This window comes from Phaseolus vulgaris, chromosome 8 (assembly GCF_000499845.2).
Source record: "Phaseolus vulgaris cultivar G19833 chromosome 8, P. vulgaris v2.0, whole genome shotgun sequence".
Taxonomy (NCBI): domain Eukaryota; kingdom Viridiplantae; phylum Streptophyta; class Magnoliopsida; order Fabales; family Fabaceae; genus Phaseolus; species Phaseolus vulgaris.
The window spans coordinates 13,941,746-13,964,956 of record NC_023752.2 but is presented as its reverse complement, the minus strand read 5'-3'; the positions used below and the strand labels follow the sequence as shown (position 1 = coordinate 13,964,956).

Here is a 23,211-nt window from a genome sequence, read left to right as displayed (position 1 = left end):
TATTAGCACTATTTATATTATTAATGTTATTATTACTGATATTATTAATTTTATTATATTACTAATATCATTAATATTATTATTATTAATATAATACTATTTATATTATTTAAATTATTATATTAATATTATTAATATGTATGATAGTTGGTAGGTAATAGAGATCTGTAGGTAAAAGTTGGTAGGTAATAAGATCCGTAGGTAATAGTTGGTAGGTAATGCTGAATTTACCTACAGATTCAGAATTCGTGGGTAATAGTTGGTAGGTAATGCTGAATTTACCTACGGATTCAGAATCTGTAGTTAATGTCCGTAGGTAATGTTGTTCGTAGGTAATATCCGTAGGTAATGCTGAATTTACCTACGGACTCAGATCCGTGGGTAAAAATTCGTAAATAATACTGATTTTTTTTGTAGTGATTTTTCATCTGAGAAAGTTCCAAGTATAACTAGCAAGAGGAGAACAAAACATAATTAATAGTAGCAAGAGCATTTCTAATTACAAAACTTTGATATACAAACAACTGAGTACTGTTAATGCATGTTCAAAGGGATAAAAATAATTTATATTAAGATTTCAAGTTCCACCATCAGGTTCTAAATTTCATGATATACATAGCTCAATTCTCTTTCAATTTCTGATTTTCTATAGATAAATAATGTCGGAACTACTGTACCTAAGAACCTCATAGATTATACTGCAGAAGATATAAGTACAATAATGGGAACTAATTTTGAGTCTAGTTACCACCTTTGTCAACTAGCACATCCACTTCTCAAAGCATCTGGATATGGGAACATAGTATTCATATCCTCAATTGCAGGTCTCAAATCTTTTCCTTTCAGTTCTGTCTATGCATCCTCTAAAGGTATATTTTCCTATCTTTGGATCCTTTTAAATTGGTAACTTCATAAATTGGAGCTTCAGAAGATAATGAATCTGTATGTAAATATAATTTAGGAGCTATGAATCAATTCACCAAGAACGTAGCATTGGAATTGGCAAAGGATAATATTCGTGCAAATGCCGTAGCACCTGGATTTGTTAAGACCGAACTTCTGGATTTTATACTGGGAATACTCTAATTTGCATAATTAATTTAGCAGTCATTCCAAAGATCTCTCAGTATTGTTTTTGTTATAGGAATCTCTTGATGAAGGGAGTAAAATTATTGAAGCTACGAAGCCTAAAACAATGGCTGGTCGCACTGGAGAACCTAAGGACATATCAGGAATGGTTGCTTTCCTTTGCCTTCCAGCTGCTTCATACATCACTGGACAAATTATAACCATAGATGGGGGTTACACAATTTAATATTGTTGTGTTGATACTAATGTTTAGCCCCACTCTTGCCTATTTTTAATATCCCATGTTATTTGAGAACCAAACATGTATTCTATTTTCTAATAAAATGAAAAATAAAGGAAAAGATTGTGAACCATAAAAGATTTTAATTATATATATTACTTATTATAAGCATGGAATGCACCTACAATAAATGTCATTTTATAAATACATGATAATTGTGTATAGAATCAGCAATGGGATATGGTTTATAAACTTTTTTTTTTTTGGAGTGTAAATATTTCTTTATTATGTAAATCTAACTTTAGTTTTACATAAGTATTAAGTCAAGATCTTAGAATTATATGCTTTTCATAATCTTATAAGTTGAAATATGCGTACTTGATCCATGGAGATTTGTTTTTCAATGAGTTGATAATAGATGATAAACTACAAAATTAGTTTTCTCTTTTTTAACATTTTTCTCACTTTTACAAGACTTTCTGATGGAAAAGAAAATATCTCAACTACCTTTTCTAAAATTTCATAACCAACTAATATTATTTTTATTTTATTTTTTTAAACCACATATGTCATATATGCATATTTTACATTCTCCCACTTGGCCAATATGGCAGAATTATGTTTATGGTTTAATAAGCAAAATATACTGCACATAACATAAGGTTGAAATATCTTAAGCATTGATTATATAATTATATCATCATTAAGTATAGGCTAATATGAGTTTTTCATTAAGTCGACATAATTTCTTCCAAGTACTACAATTAAGTTTTCTACTTAAGATGACTTATAAATGAAATGTTTATGATGGTCCAACAATAATGTCTTAGTCAAAGACAAATATTAATCCTGTTATATCAACATAACTCATTCATGTATATACAATACCTAATGCAATAAAACATGATGCATTAAATATCATAAACAATAATATAATGAGTTCGGAGTTCCAATTACATAAAGAACATGAAACTCAATCATAAGGTCAAGAATGGTTTTTAGTAACACCCATTCTTTCAACATGTTCATTAAATGTTTTTGGTGGAAGACCTTTTGTCAACGGGTCTGTAATCATGATATTGGTGCTAATGTGTTCAATTGACACCCTTTGTTTTTTGAACTTCTTCTTTAATGAAAAGGTATTTCAATTCCATATATGTTTAACACCTTTTGAATACTTGTTGTTTTTTTAAAAAGCAGACTATTTTGATATTATCCAATTAGGAATATCATGTTCCTCCCTAACCATGATATGATTAAAAAATGAGGCATATGCCGTAAAGACAAGAGAATATTTCAACCACAATCAGTCCAAAATTGAGAAACTGTATCCAGAATGCTAGCACCATCAAATAACCTGCACTATTTGCTAAAGAAGTAGTAGAACATCATTTATCATTACAGAAAATAATAAAAGTACCTGTACCAATAGTCCAAGAAGTATGGTTAAGAATAGTGTGATAAAACTGCTTAATTCCAGGCCAAATGTATGAGGATCTATAAACCATTCTAAGCTTATATTTTGATTTAAGAACTCTGTCTTTCAGGAGAAAAGACCAAGGTTTGTTGTTATAAGCAAAGTTAAGAAGATACGCGTTATTTTCATGATGATGGTTAATAATCTTCAAACTTTCATTCTCAATAGAAGAACTAATCTTAGTCCAATTAACTATATCTTATGCCTTTTTTCATAATATCATCAGTCCAAATAAAATTTCTATACCACTGCTCAACTTGCTTAAGAAGGAACACATGCCATTTATACATATTAAAGCTATAAGTTAGAAATCTAATAATCATCGTACTAACCAACTAAATATGACCCATCATGCTAAGAGATTTACCTTTCCAATATGCTAGCTTTAATTTGACTTTATTAGCCAAAGGTTGAAGAAATCGACACTTTGGAGCGCCAACAAAAATAGGCACCCATAAATAAGTAAAAGGTAAACAACCATGACTACAAAAAAGAAGACATTGAATTTTGGTGACAAATCTTGCAGAATTATATATGGTGAAAAAAATACTCTTAGAATTATTAACATATTGAACCGAAAAATCTCCATATATTTAAGAAAAATACTCAAATTTCTAGGAGACTTATTATCCTCGCTAAAGAAAACAAATATGTCATTAACATATAAAATAAAAGAGGGAGTGAAATAACCTTGTGGATTAGCCATATGTAGAATCTTCTTATCATTCACAAGCTTAGAGAGAAAAAAAACCCACCAAACTACCATTTATCTTGATAGAAAGCATACACTACAAAAAAAGTGTATATTGTGGCGGTTTTTTTCGTATAAAGTGACGTTTATAACCGCCACAATATACGCTTGTGGCGGTTTCCCAAACCGCCATAGAACTGGCCGCCACAAAGTTTAATGTGGCGGTTTTATGTTACCCGCCGCAACACCCGCCACTTTAAACATAGTGTAAGTTGTGACGGTTTTTATATGTAAGTAGTGTTAGTTATAACTGTCGCAATTTACAATCATTGAAGAAAATTCTGACACCATAGTATACATAAGTAGTGGCGTTTTTAACTGACGTAATTTTAATACTGAATAAATAAAATTTAACTTCTTTTTTTATAATTTGTTTTATACAATTATAAATTTTAACCACCACTTTTTTATAATCTGTTTGGTACAATTATAAAATTTAACCACCACTTTTGCATAATAAAATAAAATAATGTATAAAGTTATAATCATCTATTCATTTCCATTGAAAACTAAAGCACACATAATAATGTTAAAAAATTTATATATAATTGAAAATTAAAACACATATAAAGGTCATACATTTCTAATCAAGTTTAAAATTACAACACATAATTGTTCAAGAGTTCATACATCCCTAATCAAGTTTAAAATTACAACACATAATTGTTCAAAAGTTCATACATCCCTAATCAAGTTTAAAATTAAAACACACATCCTAATCAATTTTGCTTCCAGCACTTGATCCTATTACTTGATTAGGTGATGGAGCACCACTTCCATAATCTGATGTCTGAAATAAATAATTTTAAGTTAATGAATTTGTATGTTTATAATTATAAAATAAAAGATACCAATAAAAGACTTCAGTATCGAAATAGTTGTTCTGACCTCTCCTCATTTTAACTACACCCTCTGAAGACCTCAATGTTGTTGTAACATAACGCTAGTGTTCCAATTGCCATTATCTGTCACAGTGCAGCACATGTCAAATAAACATCAAAATTACTAGGGAAAGATTATCAAAATAACTATTGCTAGATTCATTAAACATAAAATGAATATGAACGAAACTAACACCCCTTTGACCCCAAAAAAAAATTAATAGTGCTTAAAGAAAAATAGGTTCCACATAGCATCAGATTGTACCCAGTAAATCCACCCAAGCAACTTCTTCCTCTAGAACATATGCAACTCAAAAGAACAAATTTCTTATTCCACGTAGTATTAACTAAAACCAACAAGGCTATATAGCTAAACCCTCACACAATCATGATCTATTAAAATCACTCAACCACAGGAAGACAATCTGTACTCTCACAATTATTGTACATGAAGTTTCTATTAAAAGATATTCTGTTTCTTGGCTTACCACTATGTATAGGTAAAACACTTAACTAAAAATTGTATAATAGATTGTTATTAACACATCTTTTGGGAAGTCTTAAACTAAATCTTAAAAGAAACTGGCATAATATATTAATTTTACTTTTTCATATTTTATTGAACTGAATAGGGAGGAAGCTGAAATGATTTAACTCTTCTGAAACATAACATGGTATGCAAACAATATAAAACATGCATATAAATTATGGTATATCATTGCAACATAGAGTGACATGAACTAAATAACAGTTCCATCAGAAGTAACTAAGTAAAAGAACAGTACCTGGGGTATAGCACAAAAACGAAATATAGACGAGCCTCTTAAAGCAGACATGTATATTAAGGAATCTTCAGCATGCATCAGAGCTTTAGTGACCCTGTCATTTAAGCATTGTACTGCCTTAACAGAGTTCTCCTCATATTTCAAATCCTGGATTATAAAATTAAATTGAAGTGACAAATAAGAAACCCATACATCAACACACCTGAACATGGAGTGAAAGTCAAAAAGGTATTTCATGTGTAAATTTGGCCATGTCAGCACCCATTCTTTTTGTAATGTCCTCAATTGCTTCCTGATAGCTGCAAATATCATTGACTAAAATTTAACTTGTTTATCATAGAATATACAGAAAAAATTTAATTACATAAATAACTGAGAAAAGCTAATAAAAAGGAAGTGAATCAATAGTCCATATACACATCTCCGTTGATCGGGAAATCTCTTCAATTTGAACAATATGAATGGGCCACAAAATCTAACCTGAAAAAAAATCTTCTACAGCTCCTCTAATTGTCCCTCTAAATACTCATAAAAACGAATATATATATATATATAGTGTTACTTTATAGTAAAATCGTTTAACATTTAATGTAATAAATTATTTATTAATTATGTATACATAATAAATGTCACTATAATTTTTAGTTATCAATATTGGTAAAATAATCTAATTATTGATATTTAGCAATATATATTAGAAACTAAATTCTAAATTTAACCAAATTATATAAATTTATTTAGTAGGTAAGGTTCATACCCACTCTTATAATTTAGTTTAATTATATTTTTAATTAAAGTAAAATCTTTATCATACCTACATGGAATACTAGAGATATTAAGATTAAGAAGTAAAGAGTTGATATAAAAAAAAAACACAATAGACTAATAAACGTGAATAAGATAGACTCTCATAAGTTTTAATACCATTTAAAAAAATAAATTGAAGTCTAACTTCACCATATAAAAATTAATTTGTAAAATAAAATTTATTATATTTACAAAATTAATTGTTTATTCATTTAAGCCTCACAAATTGAATCATGTTTATTTAAGGGGTGTTATTAAATATAACACCCCTTAAATACAAAACACCATGTTTATTCATTAGTATGTAATCGACGGTATAATAAGTAATTCCAATCCAAATTTTGATATTCCAGAAAGGGATACAAATGAGTTCACAAATGTTATTCACAAAGATATTCTATTGGAAGCACAGCATGCATTAATGATAAACAGTACACACCCCACTTCCCCAAGTGTAATAACAATGATAGCATAAAATATTGTTTTTATTGCGAACAAAATATATATAAAATTATGTACAGATTTATGTAATAGATAGTTATTTTATATATATACTATTAAGAGTATAAATAATTTTCTGTTGATTGACAAAAAGGGAGCCCATACAAGAAAACAAGTTTTTGTTATCCTTAGTCTAATGGGGTTGATAGTGCAGTAAGTTAACAACAGATACATTTTAGAGACTCTGAATCATGGATAGAATATTGGGTATTATATGCCTACATAACTAGAAGTTACCTTCAAAGAGCGTTCAAGATAGTAGTCAAATATTACTTAACATTTGTTGGGTCCTAGTGGAACCACAAGATTGGTGTCCATCCAAGCTCCGTACCTATGAAGGCCAGCAAGCACCCCAAGTTATAAAGCATGCTAATTTGCAAAACAAATAATACACTTGAATATATCAAAATTTCTTGTTTAAATGAATAAGATGACTGAAAAAATATCTACCATGCCTAAACAACAACAAAACAAGCACCTATTAATCATGAAGTTTGGGTAAATAAAAGCGTATATAGCTTTTCTTCCAAGTCGATCATAATTCTCTTCGCTTTTCTCTGAGCTACCTTCACAACTTTGGATGCTAACCTTTTCAAACATCTGTTGTCTCATTCATAAACAATCTTTTTAGAACATAAGCAACCAGATGTGTAACAAAAGAAATAAAAAATCCAGTGCCAAAAGTATTTATTATTTTAGCTCACTTTAGAAAATTATTTTAGTTAGTAGACTGATAAAGAAAATTCTTTATTCTGGTTGCAGAAAAGGATGAAAAAGTCATGTAACAAGGGTCCCAAAAAACCATCTACATGACTCAATTTTTCATGCTACAGTACAATAGCATGTAAAATGAAAAGATTTTTTAAAGACAGCAAAGAAGCTTACAGTAGAATAGGAATCCATCTTAAGATCAGAAACAAGGCCTTTATGTGCATACGACACATGATAGCCACCATCTAAGTTAGTTATCACAGAATACCTTAAAAAAAAACCCTGAAATTGCTAAAGTCTTAGAAAAAAAACCCATTGAATCATACAAACAACATTGTGGATATAATAAAAGTTGATGTTTAAAATTTCTTTTAGAGAATGTTCACTTGTGAGATAAAGCAAACAGGTTTACCTACTATACGTGAGAGTGAAGTTTCATAAACCAGATAAAAATCTGGTCACATAATTATAACGAAAATGTAACCGTAGCTCACATAATAAACAATAACTTCCAGGAAAAAGAATCAATTAAATCAAATAGTCAATTCATACCTTCCAATTGCATTCAATTGTGTATTCACGTCTGCAAACATAACTTAGTGAAGAATCAATTCCACTGGAACTCAGTACTTCTGAACAGCTATCCAGCCATTCCTTTGACACATTATGGCTATCAACTTTCTTCTGAGAGACATTCTCTTTTTCCAGATTGAGAAGAACAAAAGGTCCCCAGGTAGCTGCTTTGATTGGTAAAAGGCCAAAATCCTACCCTTCATGATCACAGAGAAATTACTTGACCTTTCCCTCTGAAAAATATTTAGTACAAGAAACTTATCACGGAACATATCTGCATACATTTATATTGAAATTTCGCATTCCTGATATTCTAGTGGCCTTTATAAGTGCTCCATTGAAAACATAAGTCCTCCCCTGCAGAAATCATCGTATTTTCATATCTAAGTTTTCAAAACATAGAAACCTATATGAGAAAGTATCAGATCATGATAACTAAGTACAACTATTACTTGTGAAGGAAAGCTTGACAATTATGTTTTCAATTTCACAAGGATCATAATATAAAAAGAGAGGAGATCTATAGAGAAGAGAATCAAAACTGCCCATGTCAGTTCCTTCAATTACACATCAAACAAAGCAAGAAACATTCAAAAAATAATCGGCATTGATAAGAGAACGCGCAAGCATTTAATTACCTTCAAATCGGACCTCTTCACATCAGAGGCGTAATTTGAACTTCTGAAGGCGATAGGGTTTGATTGTGTTGAATCCTTGCAAGGAGGTGGCGATGGCGGACGCGAGAGTAGGGTTTTGTGACAATAAACGTGTGGAGGGAGAGAGCGCTAGGGCTCGTATGGAGGGAGAGAGTGCTAGGGTTTGTGTAGAGGGAGAGAGATCGCTAATGGTTCTCCACATAGGGACGAGAGTGTTGTAAAGTAAGTGTTTTAAAAAAAAGAATACAGTAATTTAAAAAAAAAACATTTTCAAGTGAAAGCAAGTTTTCAAATATGAAGAAAAATTGTGATGGTTAAAAATGACATAATTTAAAAGATAATTGTGGCGGTTAATGAAATGACGTATTATACTGAAATTTGTGGCGGTTATTAATAACCGCCATATTAAAACTGCCACTTTTTACACATTTTTTTGTAGTGATAGCTAAACAGAGAATTGTACTAATCCAACCGACAAACAAGGGATGAAAACCAAAGCGTGTCAAAACTAATAATAAGAACTTCCAACTTAGAGTGTCAAATGCTTTTTGAATATCAACTTTGTAAGACACATTACCTCATCTAACCTTTTTAGAAAGCATGTTAATAGCTTCAAAAGCAATACCAATACAATCTTGAATTTGTCTACCTTGCACAAACACATATTGATTAGGAGAAATGATTCTAGCAGCCACAATTGCAAGCCTATCCACAAGTATTTTGGAAATAATCTTAAATTTGAAATTAGCAACAACAATTAGCCTATAATATTAATGGATTTAGCATCCTGAATCTTAGGAATAAGAGATACCACATTACTGTTCATTACAAGAAGAACCCAGTTTTGTTTAAAAAAACTGTTGAACAGCTTTGCAAACATCTGTCCCAATAATTTCCCAACAAGAATGATAGAAAACACCACCAAAACCATCAAAACCAAATGTACCATTAAGATTAAAAACAACATTCTTGATTTCCAAATAATCAGGGCATTTAATCAACATCTTATTCTCCTCAGAGGAAACTAGCTCAAGAATATAAGTACTGATAAAATCTTCCATATTACCTCTATCCTGATCATTAGAAACAAACTCAGCGTAATTTTTTTTATAAAAATCATAAATATGATCCTCAATGAGTTGAGGATCCTCAATAACCTCATTATCAATCCGTAGGTAATGAATCCCACTAGAATTATTTCTCTTTTTAACCACAACATGGAAAAAAGTAGTATTTTTTCTCTATCTTTAAACTAGAGCATCCTGGTCCTTTCTTTCCAAAACAAATATTGACAGTGAAAAGTATGATCAAGCTCCTCCTTAGAAATCTTCTTGATAGATAAGCCCATCAATATCAGATAAACTAGCAGTCTCTAAAGTTTGTTGAATACCAATAAGGAGACCCTGCTTAAGAAGCACTACATTGTGAATATTATCAAAAGAATTTTTATTCCAGGCTCGGAGCTCAATTTTCAACGTTTTTAACTTATGTTGAAAAATAAGCATAGGACAACCAACACCAATATTAGCCCAAGAATCATGAATAAGCTTCATACATGAACTATTATAAAGCCACATGGAAAAGAAACAAAAATTGCTAACCTTCCTTAAACAATTACTAGCAAGAATAGGGGAGTGGTTAGAACAATTTTCAACCAGAACCTAATAAGTACAAAAATCTCATTCATTTAGGCACATTTTATTACATAAAACCCTATCCAGTTTTCTATGAATTTTGTGTAACCCTCTCCTCCTATTACACAAAGTATAACAAGGTCCAGTAAAAGACATACAAGTAAGATCATTAGTATTAATCCAATCAAGGAATTCATTACAAGAAACCTGATTAGGAGTCACCCCCCTTTGCAGTCATCAACCAAGAGTACAACATTAAAATCTTCCAAAATACACCAAGATCCTGTGAAGAAACTAAGATCCCTCCACAAAAGTCATCTAGCAAGTATGTGTTAGCACCATAAACACCTGCAAAGCTAAAGCATTTATCATGCAAAAGGCAAGTTACAAAAATAAATTGATCATTGACCAAAATTTGGACTCCACTCTTGGAATCTGTCATGGTAAGTTTAAAGATATGAAATGGATATTGATAATGTAGAAAAGAAGTTAAGATCAAGAGTAGCAGATTAGTATTGTAAATTTGGATCATGTCCAATTTGGTAATGTTTTAAAAAGGTTATAAATATAAATGTTTTTACAAGGTTGGGTTTCTCTTAGAGAAAATTCTTTTATCTTTTGCTTCTGGTCTTCTCGGTCTTCAGGTGCTATAGTCTTCAGTCAAGTCTTTTGTTTCTCCGAATGATTGTGGGAGGAACTTGCAAATGTACTCTGACGATCAAGTTAGTCCTAGTACACTATGTAGGTGGGTTAAAAGAGAAAAAAATTACCTTAAGCGTCTGTCTGTCTCTGGTATTTATACCTTTTGGATGAACGCCTACATTTATGGGTTCGTTCGTGGGGTACAAAAGAGGGTCCGATGGTGTCCTAACTCTTTGCAAATAAACTGGCTTGATTATGTTTAAATGGAATTTGAAGGGTTCTATTTAGGTTAAGTAGCCGAAAGGCCATTGACCACTCGGCCATCCGGTAGTACATTTGTCCCTCAGGCTCAAGTGGAATGATTTTTTGAGTGTCACATAGAGTCTTTGAAAGAAAAATTTCTTTATCTTTAGCTGGATGCCTGCCCCGGGCTATATGCCCCCAGGCCCTAGTAGAGGAATTCTATGTAGGGTCTATGTGATCGCTAAGTCAGCTAACCGCTACGCCGGATGTTAATCTTCTTGTTGGCCAGTATATCCACGTGACTGTTACGCTGTGTGACCGCTTACACGACCTAGGAGTCGAGTGGGAAAACTAATTGGGCATTTGAGGCGCGTGGATGTGACATACTGTCAAGATGTGCAAGGTCAGATGATCTGGACCGTTGATGCCGACATGATCCAACGGTTTAGAATGGGCAAGATGGTTCATATTCGCCCCTTCCTCCACCTATAAATAGGAGTGGTAGTGGGATCCACTTCTTACACTTTACCCGTAAATTTGCTTGAAGAATCTGAATGTCGAGAGTGTTTGTTTTTTTAGAATTTGTGGGTGTATCGGTTGAGGAGTCTTCGGAGGTAACCATGTCTTCTCTTTCTATTAGCACTTTGTTTTCTTCTATGTTAAGGGTCCAAGTGGAGGAAGGGTGATGGCTGTAGATATTAATTTCAGCTCTATTGATGCCGAAAGCACTAGCAAGTTCTCTCGAGTTGTTGTTGATCTTGTAGGTAGGAATGACATAGGGTTTTTGGCATCCTTTTCTTACTTCCATAAGTTCATATAGGGGTGAGGAGTTTCGAGAGGCCAACTACGTGTGGGTGGATAACTGAGTCCGAGAGATTTTCTCGAAATTTCGACAACCATCCATGCTTCAAGCTTTCGTTGAGAGTGTAGACATTTTTTTAAAAGGTACCCGTGATGGATATTATCCTTGCATAGGTGTAAAGAGTTCGAGATAGTTTGTCTGGGTAGAGGGAAGGAACCTAAATACTTTTTCTACTTCTATTCCTGCTTAATCTTAGACATTCATGTCCACTTCCCTTTATATAGTTTCACCATGGAGATTTTGTGTGTCTTAAACGTGACTCCTACTTAATTATACCCAAATAGATGAGTCGCGATGTAGGTTTTTTCGCTGCTTACCAGAGACAACCAAAGGTAATTTTTTATAACCATGAATTAGACACATTTATGTATTGGTATATACCCTTGTTAGAAACTTAAGTATAACTTTAAGTTTTAGTTCTTACATTGAATAAAAGTAAAAAATTAAATATTATTTAATCAAAATAGTCACAAATTTATTGTATTAAAAGGTTTACTTAAAAGGTAATGTCATATGTCATAGGCTTTCAAGTGGATAGGCTTAACCTACCTTCCTTACTTCATAGGGAAAATTGATGGTTAAGGTATTACGGTATTAGTAGAACTGTGTTATGCGTAAAATGGTATTTATTGTGCAATTTCTTGTATAAGGGTTGAACCACCCCTAAAGTGGTTCCTATTTATTTAATTTTTTATTGCCGATAAAAAAAAATTGTGCAATTTCTTATTTGACACATATGTTACCATTATGTTTTTTATTTCTCATATGTTAATATCATAGTAATTGTTGTTCTTTCAGGAGAAAAGTGGACCAAAAGAGTTTGATGCTAATGTAACATCTAAAATACCTTCCGGTCGTATAGGAGAACCCAACGAAGTATCATCACTTGTTGCATTTCTTTGTCTTCCTGCTGCATCATATATCAATGGGCAAATTTTATATGTAGATGGAGGTTTCACATCTTAAATTTCAGTTAGTGATCCAACAATTAATTAAGAGTGTGTTTAATTCTCATTTTTTCATCTTTTGTATGTTTCCTTTGAATCTTGTTTTCTATTTATTTTATGTTCTTAAGCATTGTCCATGTATCCTTTGAACCTTGTATTCTATTTATTTTGTGATAAATGATAAAATTTACTTGTAATATTTTAATATATTTTTACTTATTTATATATATATATATATATATATATATATATAGGAGTTGGGGCCTAAAGAACTATTGAGAGGATTCCTCTTTCTCCCTCTATCGGTAGGTTGTACTGTCCTTCAACTCCCTTCCTTGTAAACTCCTTGCTCTTCCTTCCTAGTCTCTACTCTCGGTCTTCTTGTAATCCAGATTCGGAGGGTACCTACAGAAGGCACTCCGACGCTCAAGTCAACAAATGTATTCGACGCTCGGTTCTCAGAGCACTGTATATGATGACGTACCTGATTCTTGAAATATGTGCTATTTATATTACCATTGGTGGGCTATCCTTATTGGGCCAGGTTAAGGAGTTTGAACGCGTTTATGGCTGCATTACCTAGCTCTTAATTGTGGATTAGCTTCGCTGACCTTGATTGAGTGTAATTGGACTTCTATTGTTAGTCGGCCCCATGGACGTGGACCTTTACCTCTGTCGACCTAGTGATTGGGACTGAGACATGACATCAGTCGTACAACCCTCACCGGTACACTTGCCCCCAGGCTCGAGGATGATTAATTTGAAGAGTCCTTTGAGAGTGATGTGTCAGTCGAGCTTATGAGTTTGGCGTGACGATTGGACTTCTTGATACCTGACGCAACGTCAAGCGGTGCCTGCTGGCATGACATGACCCACATTGATGAGAGGTTTTTTGGGTGCCAAGTAACGAGGACCGTTGGATCGAAAAGATCTAAGGTTGACATGGTTGTGATGCTTCATCTCCGAGACTCTCGAGGGCTATAAATAGTGGTCCCAACAATGCCGAGACACTACGCTACTACTTTGATATTTTGTCTTTCACAAGATTAGTCATGTCTTCTTTGTCTCGTCCTACCTCTTCTTCTTCTTCTTTGGCTCTCCGTTCTTTGCCATTCATGAACCAAGACTCTTCTCAATCGAAGGGCTTGTTGGACGTCTTCAAGGAAAGGGTCGCTCAGCAGAAGGGTAGGCCGAGTATTGAGGCCCTAGCGGTTGGAAAGGGATCGTATGGTGGTGCTGGCCCTTTCAGGAAAATCAAGAAAGACCGAGGGAGGGGGTAACATAACTACGACCACCGGCTCCCCCGGGTTAATGCCGACACCACCTCCTCTGCGCCGAACACCGATAGACGTTGACTTTCCGCCAACAGATGACTTTAACCGGCCAATCTCCCCTTCTGCGATCGAGCGTACAATGGAGGTTTCCATGTCACCCCTGTCGGTGTTGGCAGGTGACTTACAATTTGCAGGGGGGTCAAGATTGGTCTGCCTGAGCCAACGTGAGAGCTCATATGGGGCGTCCCCTTGGAAGACTTGCTCCAAGGCAACATCGGGATGATGTGCCAAGCGCTTGTCTTGGCCCGCCTGGGTTCCGAGGACTGGGGTCACCATGCCTAGAAGATATCTCGGCTTGAGCACGAACTTTCAAAAGCTTCGGAAAACCTGAAGCAGTCTCCCGCGGTTAACATTGAGCATGCGGAGAGGCTTGCTCAGAAGCTGCTGAGCGGGAGATCGCCGAAGACCGAGCGGCTGAGCTTGAGCAACGAGTTGTGGAGATTATGGCCGAGAATGCACAAATGAAGAAGGTCGTAGAGGGGACATATAATAAGATCTTAGTATTGCATGCCGAGAACTCCGAGATGAAGGCTGAGAAGGAAACAGTCAAGGTGAAGCTGGATAAAAATTTTGACGACACTTTGGAGCTACTCAACCAAAGTTTTTTCCAGGCCGTCCGTCAGGCCAACATCCTCTACAATGGTCCGCCACCGTCCGGTGATTTCGAACCTGAAAACAAACTGTTTGAGGGTCCAATCTTGTCGATGGCTGTAGTGAGGGCTTTGAAGAGAACAACGCAACCTGCATCGACTGAAGGTGCTGAAGGCGAAGACTAGTAAGTCTTAGGCTTTAGCATTTTTTTTTGCTTCGGCCAACATGTGACCCTTTATCGCTTTACCTTTGAGGCTGGGGTGTGACCTCCTCCTTTCTTACTTCATATATGAAATGGATGTTTCTTCGTACATTGTAGCTTAATGATCAAAGAAATTGAACAAGTTAAGTTCATCGGTTGGATAACTTAATTGAACAAGTTCATCGGTCGTAATGCGTTTTAAGGTTTCGACAGGGTATGCCGGTTGAGCTTCATCTAGACCGAACATGATTTTTCTAGGTGTCAGTAGGGTAAGCCGGTTAAGGCTACACCTTTGACTGTACCCAACTTTTGTCGTATTAGCAGGGTATGCCGATTAAGGCTTCATCCAGACCAAACCAAGGTTTTGCGATGTCGACAGGGTATGTCGGCTAAGGCTTCATCCAGATCAAAATGAGGTTTTGCGGTATCAGTAGGGTGTGCCGGTTAAGGCTTCCTCTAGAGCGATCTGAGGTTTTGCGGTATTAGCAGGGTATGATGATTTTTCTAACAACCACTCTAGGTGGTACGTGCCCCCAGCTGCAACTTCTCGGATCCGGAAGGGCCCTTCCCAGTTGGATGAAAACTTGTCTTCATTCTTCCTTGCATCGCTTCTCATCCTCCAGACGAGGTCTCCCTTCTGAAAGCTCCTCGGTCGGACCTTTGTGTTGTAGCGTCTCGCCGCCCAAAGCTTGCATGCTGCTTCTCGAATCTTGCTCTTTCGCGGAGCTCGTTGACCAAATCTAGGTTGACCGAGAGACTCTCTTCATTCAGGATCAGATCAAACATCTTCCTTCGGAATGTAGGCTCGCCTACCTCGACCAGAATCATTGCTTCGGTTCCGTACGTTAGGCTATATGGTATTTCTTGTGTGGTCGTGTGGGGGGTGCAACGATATGCCCACAGGATTTCTTGTAGTTCTTCGGTCCATCGACCTTTTGCTTTGTTGAGCCGGTTCTTCAGTTCGTTCAGGATGACCTTATTGGCAGCCTCGGCCTACTCATTGTTCTGGGGGTGTTCGACCGAGGCTGTTATGAACTTGATACTGACGTTATCGTAGAAAGATTGGAGCCCTCGGTTGATAAACTGTCGGCCATTGTCAGTTATTATTGTGTGTGGCACAACCGAACCAGCACACAATATTCGCCAAACAAAGTTTTTCACGTTTTTGGCGGAAATGGATGCGAGTGGCTCAACATTGATCCATTTGGTGAAATAGTGAACTCCGACTAGGAGGAATTTTTTCTAACCCTTTCCCTAGGCAAAGGGTCCGATGATGTCAATCCTCCAGATGGCGAACGACCATGCGAATGTTAAGGACCGTGTGGTAGTATCTTTGGAGCAAAGGCTCCTTTACCTCGAATTCCCCTTTGATATGGCTGATCATAACTTGGGAGTCGCTTTTGCAAGTTACCTCGGCGAGAAGAGCCTCATACTCTACTTGATTATTGGTGGTCTTGAACCCAAATTGGAGGGCTTGCTCCAAGAGGAGACCACCAGGTCCTTCGAGGACGACTCCTGCTCCACATGTGGTCTTGTTTAAGGAGTCGTCCACATATAGTGTCCATCCGACCAAGAGGTTTGGCAGAGGTGTGAGCTCGGCGGAGAAGTCGGCCAAACATTGAGACTTTATGGCACCTCTCGGCTTGTACCGGATGTCGAACTCTAAAAGCTCAATTGACCACCCTATCATTCACTCTCCAAGGTCGAGTTTAGATAAAATTTTGAAAATAGGGTAGTCAGTTCTTACCATGATGGAGTGATTATGAAAGTATGGGCGCATCCGCCTAGGCGTTAGGATTAGGGCGAGGGCCACATTCTCTATCATCTGGTATTTTGTCTTGGCTGCATTGAGCATCTAATTGACGAAGTATATCGGTCGTTCTTCGTTCTCCATTTCCTGAACTAACGAGGCATTGATCGCTTCTTTAAAGACCGCCAGATACACCACAATGGGTTGGTCGGGTTTTGGCTTTTGAATGGCTGCTAGCGACGACAAGAAGTCCTTCAGTTGTTGGAAGATTTCTTCACACTTCTCGTCCCAACTGAACTTAACTGTCTTGCGGAGCAGCTACACCATCGGCCTCATTCTCAGCTAGCTAGGGCAAAAACCTGGTGAGGGGGGGAGGGGGGGGGGGGGGGGTAAGACGCCCTATCAGCTACCTCCTTTATGTTTTTGGGGCTCCGCATCTCAGTGATTGTTCAACACTTATCCATATTGGCCTCAATCCCCGGGTGGGTTAGCATGAAACCCAAGAATTTCCCTCCTTCAACCCCGAATGTGCACTTCTCGGGGTTGAGCCTCATGTTCGTCCGTCTGAGGGCTTCGAAGACCGCTTCAAGGTCCTTGATATGGTCACACGAATTAGACTTCACCATGATGTTGTTGACGTAAGCCTCCACACACTGACCGATAAGACCCTTAAAGATCTTATCCACGAGCCGTTGGTAGGTTGCTCCAAAGTTCTTCAGGCCGAACGACATCACTTCATAGTAGTAGTTGGCGTTGTCCGTCACGAAAACCGTCTTCTCCTTATCCCAGGGGTGCATGCTTATCTAAGGACTTGTGGTCAATCGCTCCATCGACCAGCCGGTCGATGTTGGGAAGTGAATACGAATTCTTCGGGTAACCTTGTTTAGGTTCGTGGTCCACACACATTCTCCATTTTTCGTTCAGTTTGGTGACCATGACCACATTGGCCAACCATGTGGTGTATCGGGCTTCACGGATGAACTCGACCGATAGGAGCTTATCGGTTTCTTCCTTAACTGTCAACCTCTTCTCCTTTCTATGATTTCTCTTCTTCTATTCGATCGGGCGTTCTTCCTGAACACTGAAAGCTTGTGCGTGATGATATCCGGACTCACTCCCAGCATATCAGATGTTGTCCATGCGAAGAGGTCCATGTTCTTATGGTCGTGCCGACACAGGTGATGTGCTCCTCGTTGAGCAGGGGTACTCGGCGTAGTTCTTCCCTGTCCTCCAGCCTATCCTTGGTCATTCGGGGATCCAGATCCAACAAAGCGATTGTGTGCTCCATCGATGTAGGTGGGGCTTCTCTACGAGGAGAATTTTGTTTCCGAGAGGATTTGTGCTTTGGGGACCGGTTGTTCTGCATCGATTCCACTCTAAGTCCTTCAGCGTAATATTCTCGTGCGAGTTTTTGGTCTACATGCACCGTGAGAATGTCCCCTGACGGTGAAGGGAACTTCATTTCCAGGTGGGGTGTTGAGATGATCTCCCTCAGCCGATTGATGGACGGTCGTCCTAGGAGGATGTTGTACGATGTGTTACCATCAATTACCAAGTACCAGATCTTAATGGTCTTCCTGCTCTTCACCTCGCCGAAGGTGGTATAAAGCTCAATGTAGCCTTTAGTACTAACCCTCTCGCCCGCGAAACTGACAACATGGACATCATACGACACCATCTTTGCTTCTGGTTTCCTCATCTCCTTGAAGATTTTCCAGTAGAGGATATCTACTGAACTTCCTTGGTCCATCAATGTTTTCATGATGGTAAACTTATCGATGTCGACCGATATCACCATTGGGTCGTCCTCTGATAATTGACACCCTTGAAATCGTCATCGGTGAAGGTGATGGGCGACATCCTCGCTCGAAATGACACCATGTTAACTTGGTGCACCGCTATGAGGTTCTTCTTCCGGGCGCACTAGGAGCTTCCACCACCGGCAAACCTGCCAACGATGGTGTTGATGATTTCCCGGTCACCTCTCCTCTTGTTCTCCCGCGGGGGGGTCTTCTCTACATGGAGATTCATCTCTCCTCGGCCGACGCTCGGGTCGACGATCATCTCCTCGCACCCTCGGAAGGGAGTGGTTCCTCCGCTTCGCGGGCTCGTCCCTCTGGGGGATCGTCTTGTGCCTTGGCTACCTTGGACAAATTGCTGCAAGTGCCTGGCCTGAATAAGTTCTTCTATCTTATCCTTGAGGGCCTGACATTTCTTGGTGGAATGTTCGTTGTTCTTGTGATACCGACACCGTTTCTTACGGTCGACATTCTCTGGGCCTGATGCTTTCTTGGGTGGAGGGATCAGCTCGACGCTGAGAGCCTCGTCAAGGATTCTCCCCTTCTTGATCGTCAGGGGGATGAATATTTAGAATCGGCTGCTCTGGTTATCCCTGTGCCTGTCTCCCCGATTGGCTGACCAACCCTAACAAAAATAATGATTTTATAAAGTGCTGATAAAAACAACCAACTGTTTTGTAAAAACAACTGGTTGATTTTTTGCATCAAGCTTAAAAACAGTTTTATATTTGGCTGGACAGATTTTCCATTGATTAATTCTTCATAGCCTTTCACTCTACCTTCAATACTTGCGAAAATCTTTCAAAAACAATTCACCCCCTCTTGTTTGAGCCCTATAATTCTAACATTATTTTTCTGTATTTTTCACATTTCTCCGCTCGCAACATCACAATCTCCTTCTTGATCCAAACATAATCAATCCAGACATTTTTATTCTCATATTCAATAACTAGCCTTAAGCAAATAGACATGAAGGAAGTTTCTTTCCCTCCATCTCCCATTGTTTTTCTAGCTAGGATGCCTAATCTAAGGATATTAAATGGAAGGTTTCATATTGTGAGGAACTGAAAGAAAAGAAAAAAATCTGCCAATCTTAAACCCTGGATACTTTTAGGTTTTGGGGGAATTAGTTGTTTATCCTTTCGATTTTACTTCCAGGGATTTCATATTAGAGTTTATTTCCTCTTTCAACATTTGTTTTGATAGTATAAGTGAATTTATCATAGCCGAGACTTGCAACCTTAGTGATATAATTTATATGAAATCAAATACCAACAAAGAAGATTTCAACTTTGTGTACGATTTCTTCTTCAAAAAGCATGACATACTTTTTTCCTCATTCTCCTTTCTAATGTCAGATGTTGACGATCATGAATGATGATGGAAGAGGCCCACTTCTCCATCAAATGTGGTCTCAAGTCAACTTCATGTTAACAGTTGGACCTTCTTAAAGGCCTTTCAAATATTTTGTCATTACTTCCAAATTTATTTGACCATAAACAAGTTCATGTATTTTTACTAGTTAAAACATGGTTCTGAACAAACTTCCAATGCCCCTAAGTAACAAAGGTCTCCTTAGTGTTCCTCTTAGTTCCCTATTTTTGAGTATTCGAATTCTCAATTTTTTTACTTGATAATTTTGTAACCATCCAGCCTTAAAATTATTGGCTAAGAAGACTGAAGTAGATGAGGTCTTATTGTATACATTGAAGAGTCTTTTTTCTTCTTAGTTTTGTAAAAGTTGTACAAAGTAGTTTAGGAATTTATCATGGGTCTTGTATTTTGGGACAAGTAACATAGGATTTTTTTTTAGACCTTGTATTTGGGCCAAATTTAGATTAGGTGAAATATCCTAACCTCGGGGAGGATTTTGGGTACCAAATTGGTCATAAACCCCAACTTGGGCACCAAGTTAGGTTAAAACCCTAGCTTGCCATGCAAATTAAGGTTAGGCGCGTTCTACATGAGCATTTGGCGCCTTTGCCACTTGTCACTCTCCCAAGAGGATTCACACCAATGAGGGGATGACACTTGTTACACTTTCATTTGAGAGGACTTCTGAAACTTGCTTTCCAATTTATGGGTAGGATTAGGTCATCTAGGGTTAGATGTTTCTTTTCCAAGCTTCATATCTTATAAATAGCAGTGTCGTGTACATGAATTTTTTATTAAAACTTTCATGTTAGGCATCACTATGCAACTTGGCCTCTCAGCTAGGCTGACACCTCAAGTAACAACAATCATCTGTCATCACATGAAAAAAGTATTATTAAAAAAAATACAAAAAAAATATGGGGGGACTAAACAAAAGCCCATATGTTAACAAAAATGATATATAGGTAGACTATACCTATTCATAAAGAATTCTAAGAACAGACTAGATGGAAGCCTATTATACCAATGAAATGATTCTCTATGAATAAATTCTAATTAGCCAACTTATTAACACACACATTCCTTTCACGAAAAATACGAGTAACCCTAAACCTATTTTTCCCACAGTAATTAAGACAAGTATTCCATCGATTATGAAACATCCATGGAACATTAGTCCTAGCAATAAATGCAACATAAACCAAGGTAAAATCATATTCAAGTCATACATTAGTAAACCCCATCTTTTGAGCTTCCTCCATACATATATAAGTCCATAAAACTCAGCAACCATAGCAGTCTAAACTTCAAGAAACACAGAGAAAGCACTAATAAACTCCCCCATACTCCCATGAAAAATACCTCTACAAGTAACAAGACCCATCAATGTTAATTTTAACCCAACCTGATGAAGTGAACTCCCATCTAATAGGAAGAAGACAAATAACTTTACTAGTACGAGTATTAACACCAAAAACTTAATCATGTTGAAATCCAACATATCATTCTTCATTGAAGCTTTAAACGAATTTCTCACTAGACAAGTTAAATCTTTAATTGCCGAAATAGCCCTAGAAACATCAATCTTATCCTTAAATATAGAATAATTCCTCATATGCCATATCATCCAAATAGAAAAGGTTATCACAACAGGCTTAATCAATTTAACCAAAGGACTACCATAACTCTTAATAAAAGAAAAAAGATAATCCTTATTAGAGAAATGCGAAGTAAGAAAAACTTTCCGAACCCAACTCCAAATATGCAAAGCATTAAAACATTCAAAAAAATAAATGTTGAATAGATTCCTTGTGCTTTTCACAAAGCGTACACATAGAACATATAAGCAAACCTTTATTCTGAATATGTTGATCTGTAGGAAACCACACATGAAAAACTTTCTAGAGTACTAGAGTTTTGGAAGGCCAAATATATGAAGACCAAATGAATTTACCCCAACTACAGGGAACTCCTGGTTCCAAAAAAAAAGTCCTAGGCGATTTAAGAGTGAAACGACCAGGCTCATCTAGAATCCAATTAGGGAGATCATGTTCCTCCCTAACCATGATATGATTAAAAAAATGAGGCATCTATTGTAAAGACAATGAAATATTCCAATCACAACCAGTCCAATATTGAGAGACTGTATCCGGAATGCTAACACGTCTTGTACATGAATTTTAACTTTGATTTGAGTAATGAAATGTTGTCCACATTTTAAGACATTTCTACTTGTCAAATTTATCTCTAGAATTGTCTTCTTGCTAGACAAATTCTAGACTCGTCCTAGTAATTTTGTCGTATTTTTTAGACTAATTGCATTTCCTTGAGGATTTTTATAGGGACCTATAAAATAGCTTTAGAGTAGAAGTGATATATTTTAAATGACACTTGAATATTTTATTATTAAAGTGAAAAAAAGTATATAAACAAAAAAGCAGTTATTAAGGTTTCATTTTAAAAGAACCACCATCTCTCTAAACTTTTTCTTTTTTTCATTTGTCTTTCTTCTCTCTATCTTTCTGAACATTTGTGTCATCAGAATGACGATCGAATTTCGCCATTGGATTCATGGGAGAGAATACCACATGTTTGCCTAATCAGAGTTTTAGACAGAGTAAGTTCATTTTTGCTCATTCTTTCATTGAGTTGATTTTGAACTTGATAGATTATCTTTGATATAGGCTTTGCATGTGACATTTAGAGCTTTAGGATTAATTCTTGTTAGTTCAGAGTCCCAGTGACATATTTGGATCGTTAATCAAGACTCTATGATGCAGGTTAAACTACCTTTGGGCTATGTAGGATAAGAGCTCTTTGTGAACACAACTACTCAAAGTTAGGTTAGGGAAACTAGTTTTATTTTCAAATAGAACCCTAAATTAAAAGATCTGCATGCGGGGGTGATGTGATCACTAGTATGAATTTTTTCTTGTAGCGATGTTTGTGTTTTAGAAAATTATAATGTTCTTTGAGATTGAATTGTTTATATTTTATGTTGATTGTGATGTGAATCAGTTATTGGGTATGTTTTTTTTTAGAATGAAAGTGTTGAATCACATTATAAAGTGAGTTGCATTGCATTGATGTCTAAATTAAAGTGTAAGAGTTGTATGCATTTGTTTTATAAATCTAGATAGTTGGATTTGGTTTAAGAATAATGAATATATATGTTGATAGAGTAGCTCATTGGGAGCACCTCTACCTTTCTAAATAAAGAAATGACAATTTTAATGTTGTAGGTTTATGAAAAATACAAGTTTGAATGTAAATTTTGGTGAAAATATTAATGAGATCAATTTTGAGAAATCTTTTATGCATATCTCACTCAAGCGAGAAAATTCTCGCTCAATCGAGAATATGATGAAAAATGGGGTGCTCT

The 23,211-nt window shown here is 36.3% G+C and overlaps 3 protein-coding genes and 1 long non-coding RNA gene across 7 annotated transcripts in view; 3 read left to right on the top strand and 1 right to left on the bottom strand.

Moving 5' to 3' along the window:
• Positions 1 to 12,984, top strand: part of LOC137823883 (tropinone reductase homolog At5g06060-like) — a 28,368-nt gene extending 15,384 nt beyond the window's left edge. Inside the window, exon 5 of the mRNA XM_068629195.1 lies at positions 12,631 to 12,984. Within this exon, the coding sequence (XP_068485296.1) occupies positions 12,631 to 12,798 (168 nt within the window). The 3' untranslated portion in view covers positions 12,799 to 12,984. The remainder of the gene's footprint in view (positions 1 to 12,630) is intronic.
• LOC137823887 (tropinone reductase homolog At5g06060-like) lies at positions 635 to 1,447 on the top strand. The gene is made up of 3 exons (XM_068629201.1): positions 635 to 869; positions 962 to 1,075; positions 1,146 to 1,447. Exons 1-3 carry the CDS (start codon positions 722 to 724, stop codon positions 1,313 to 1,315), a joined length of 432 nt encoding a protein of 143 aa, XP_068485302.1. The 5' UTR covers positions 635 to 721; the 3' UTR covers positions 1,316 to 1,447.
• LOC137823886 (squalene synthase-like) lies at positions 4,100 to 8,607 on the bottom strand. Of its 4 annotated transcripts, XR_011083176.1 has the most exons (8): positions 8,434 to 8,607; positions 8,078 to 8,152; positions 7,775 to 7,992; positions 6,749 to 6,842; positions 5,406 to 5,502; positions 5,204 to 5,297; positions 4,426 to 4,502; positions 4,100 to 4,327 (listed from the first exon to the last, which is right to left on the bottom strand). XR_011083176.1 is itself a non-coding variant. In XM_068629198.1 (7 exons), the coding sequence occupies exons 3-6, from the start codon at positions 7,785 to 7,787 to the stop codon at positions 4,437 to 4,439; spliced, it is 270 nt and encodes an 89-aa protein (XP_068485299.1). In that variant the 5' UTR covers positions 7,788 to 7,992; positions 8,078 to 8,152; positions 8,434 to 8,598; the 3' UTR covers positions 4,100 to 4,327; positions 4,426 to 4,436. The 4 variants fall into 4 exon arrangements, 3 of the variants coding, with proteins under 3 accessions (XP_068485299.1, XP_068485300.1, XP_068485301.1); XM_068629198.1 differs by lacking the exon at positions 6,749 to 6,842 and having other exon boundaries at positions 8,434 to 8,598; XM_068629199.1 differs by lacking the exons at positions 6,749 to 6,842; positions 8,078 to 8,152 and having other exon boundaries at positions 8,434 to 8,598.
• A 4,368-nt stretch (positions 12,985 to 17,352) lies between the features above and the next one.
• LOC137827188 (uncharacterized) lies at positions 17,353 to 22,857 on the top strand. The gene is made up of 2 exons (XR_011083678.1): positions 17,353 to 22,446; positions 22,610 to 22,857. It is a non-coding gene; the product is annotated as an uncharacterized lncRNA (long non-coding RNA).
• The last annotated feature ends 354 nt before the right edge of the window (positions 22,858 to 23,211 follow it).